This window comes from Sinocyclocheilus rhinocerous, unplaced genomic scaffold, assembly GCF_001515625.1.
Source record: "Sinocyclocheilus rhinocerous isolate Xijiao unplaced genomic scaffold, SAMN03320098_v1.1 scaffold623, whole genome shotgun sequence".
Lineage (NCBI taxonomy): Eukaryota > Metazoa > Chordata > Actinopteri > Cypriniformes > Cyprinidae > Sinocyclocheilus > Sinocyclocheilus rhinocerous.
Genome location: NW_015644631.1, coordinates 2,262,782 through 2,266,003, shown reverse-complemented (window position 1 = coordinate 2,266,003; position 3,222 = coordinate 2,262,782). Strand labels below are relative to the sequence as shown.

The following is a 3,222-nucleotide window of genomic DNA, read 5'->3' as shown; positions in this document are numbered from 1 at the left end:
TTTTTTTTTTTTTTTTTTTATATTGAATTTATATTTGACTACCAAACTAATTTCATATTATAAGCATAGCAGGTCCTTCAGGTATCTGCACTTTCTTTATAAAGTTTGATGTGAATGGTTTGTGATGATCAGGGTCATTTAGGGTATGGCTGTCTTTTTTCTAGTTGCTCATTCACACACCATATTCCTGATTTCAGATCTATCCAACAATGAGAGAGGATTCTGGGTTCTTCTCCTGTCACGCCATTAACTCCTATGGTGAAGACAGAGGCATCCTTCAGTTAACCGTTCAAGGTAAGCAGCCGGAAAATCGCTTGGGCTTGGCTGGAGATTCGGGGGATTTATTAGGCATTTGAAATGACTCTTGGGGGAAATCTCCTGATTTAAATGGCATTGTTGAAATGTGGGGAGGGTTTCAATGCCTCTGAGAATCTGAGCGCGGTATCGTTGAATTCTCAGAGCCACCAGAGCCTCCTAAAGTGGAGATTCGTGAGGTGAAAGAGAGGACCATCGCCCTCCGCTGGACCATGGGATTCGATGGGAACAGTCCCATCACCGGCTACGATATTGAGTGCAAAAATAAAACAGGTACATGATCCAAACCAATACAAGCAACAGTAGCCATTTTGGCATGAATAGATCATCATAGACCTTGTAATAGACCTATAAATGAAGCTGATCAGCTGTCACATGAGATCCAGATATGTTATCAACCATCTCCTCAACCATAAACAGAAACTTGGGAACGAGCTCGCAGGACCAGAGATGTGTCTCCCACCCTATACCAGGCCACCATCATAGAGCTTCACCCATCGTCCACCTACAACATCCGTATGTTCGCGAAGAACCACATTGGTGACAGTGAACCCAGCAATGAGCTCACAGTAACCACCGATGAAGCAGGTACGATATACTAGTCATATTCATGTTCCTTGTATTATATGTACAGTTCATCAGTGCATGTTACTCTTTCATCTTTTTTTCTGATATTAAAAATACTGGACCATCTTTTATGAGTTTTTGATTAGCTTTCCTATTTATAGAACAAATAGCAATGTAAATATATATATAATATATATATTATTATTATTAATGTTTCACTTCCTGTTCCATCAGTTGACACACAGAAGGAATTATGTTGCAATACTGCCTACTGGTGGTCAAGGGTGACATTACAGGAGCATGATTGAGATACTGATATCTACTGAGGCCACTGTTTATGAGAAACATGATGGCAGATATCTGACCAGGCTAAACAGGGTATATGTTTGACCACTCTAGATCCTGAAGGACCACCCCAAGACGTCACACTGGAAGCCATCACTTCCCAAAGCATAAAAGTTACATGGAAGGTATGGCTGCACAGGGTATTGTGACTCTATCAAGTTTGAAGTTATATAAACATAAGCATACACATACCAATTAAAGGTTTACTCATTCTATACTATTATTATTCTTTATTATAAATATATACAATACACATGAAAAGTAATCATATATACATATTATTTATCATATATATATATATATATATATTACTTTATGTAAATAAATAATGTGTTGTTTTGTTATAATGTTTTTGTAATATTTAATATTTATATTATTAAAATAAATATAGATAATTGTTATTTATTTTATTATATTTATTCCTAATATTTACTATAGATATATAAAAAGATTTATATTTTGAATAAATGCTGTTCTTTTTAAGTTTTTATTCATCAAAGAATCCTGAAAAAAGTATCGCAGTTTCCAAAAATTTGGCAGCACAAGTCTTACTGATCCCAAACGTTTGACCGGTAGTGTATATATATATATAGAGAGAGAGAGAGAGAGAGAGAAGAGAGAAAAGGAGAGAGAGTTTTAACCATTGAATATAATTTTTTTTTTTTTTTTTTCAATTTTTTATTGATTGATTGATTGATTGATTGATTGATTGATTGATTGCACTTTTTAATTATGTGATGATATATATACTGGTATACACTCTTAATTAGGTTCAAAAAGTGAGGTTTTCACAGCAATGCCAAAGAAGAACCATGTTTGGTTCCCCAAACAGAACCTTTCATTGATCAGTTCTTAAAATAACTTTTTTTTCCTTAGTGTGAAGAGCATTTTTATTCTCTAAAAAACATTTGTGCATTGGAAAGGTTTCATGTTAAAAGTTCTTCATGGAACCATCAGTTTTAATAAAGAACTTTATTTTTAAGAGTGCATGCCAGTAACTGAGGTCTTGCTTCTAAACACTATCATTTCATCACCTGCAGGCACCGCTGAAACATCTCCAGAATGGCGTGATCAGGGGGTATCAGGTGTGTCATCGAGAACACTCCATCAACGGCAGTCACCAGTTCGTCTGCATCAGCATGGAGGCCACGAGAGAGACCGAGTCCCTGAGCCTCAACAACCTGAAGAAGTTCACCGAGTACGAGGTGGTGGTGCAGGCCAGTAACAGTGCTGGACCGGGACCGGCTTCCAGTGAGGTCCGGGCCACAACAATGGAGGACGGTAAGCCACTGTAATCATTCACATGATGCAGCAAATTTTACTCTCTCGGTGTTAAGTATTTATAGCTTTAATTATTTCTTTTAAAAACTAATCATCAAAAATATCATGATATGCACCAAGCACATTTGTAATATTTGCTGCCATCTAGTGGCTACTGGAAAAGTGGACAGCACTTGAAACAGCTAAGAACCCAATTCAAGTTAATTCATCAGTTTCTTTCACACCTACTGTACATGTTCGGAGCCAGTGAGAAATTAGGCTATTTATGATCTCTCTTTCTCTCTCTCTCTCTATATATTTTTTAGAGAGATAAATTATGTTTTAAATTATATATTTATATTTATATTTACTCATAAGAAATAATAGTAAAATTATATATGTGTGTGTGTGTGTATATACATACAATATATAAAATTTGTGTAATAATAAATAATAAATTGGAATTTATGTATATATTTATGAGATGATTTTCTATATTTCTCTTGTGCTCTCAGTACCCAGCAGAGCTCCAGAGAAGGTTGTGGCCACCGCTGCTTCCCCTGAGAGCATCTCTTTGTCCTGGCAGACTCCGTCCAGGGAAGCTCTCAATGGTGTTTTACAGGGTTTCCGCATCATCTACTGGGCCAATCTATTAGACGGAGGTACAGCTCAGACCCCAACCCAGTTTAATGTGCCTGAAATAGCATTACTTTCATTTTGTAGACTGTAGATTTA

At 36.3% G+C, this 3,222-nt stretch overlaps 1 protein-coding gene across 1 annotated transcript in view; it reads left to right on the top strand.

Moving 5' to 3' along the window:
- The window catches only part of dscama (Down syndrome cell adhesion molecule a), an 86,132-nt gene that overhangs the window by 67,749 nt on the left and 15,161 nt on the right, over positions 1-3,222 (top strand). The window contains exons 16-18 of the mRNA XM_016576502.1: positions 1,282-1,352; positions 2,268-2,508; positions 3,003-3,149. Of these exons, the coding sequence (XP_016431988.1) occupies positions 1,282-1,352; positions 2,268-2,508; positions 3,003-3,149 (459 nt within the window). The remainder of the gene's footprint in view (positions 1-1,281; positions 1,353-2,267; positions 2,509-3,002; positions 3,150-3,222) is intronic.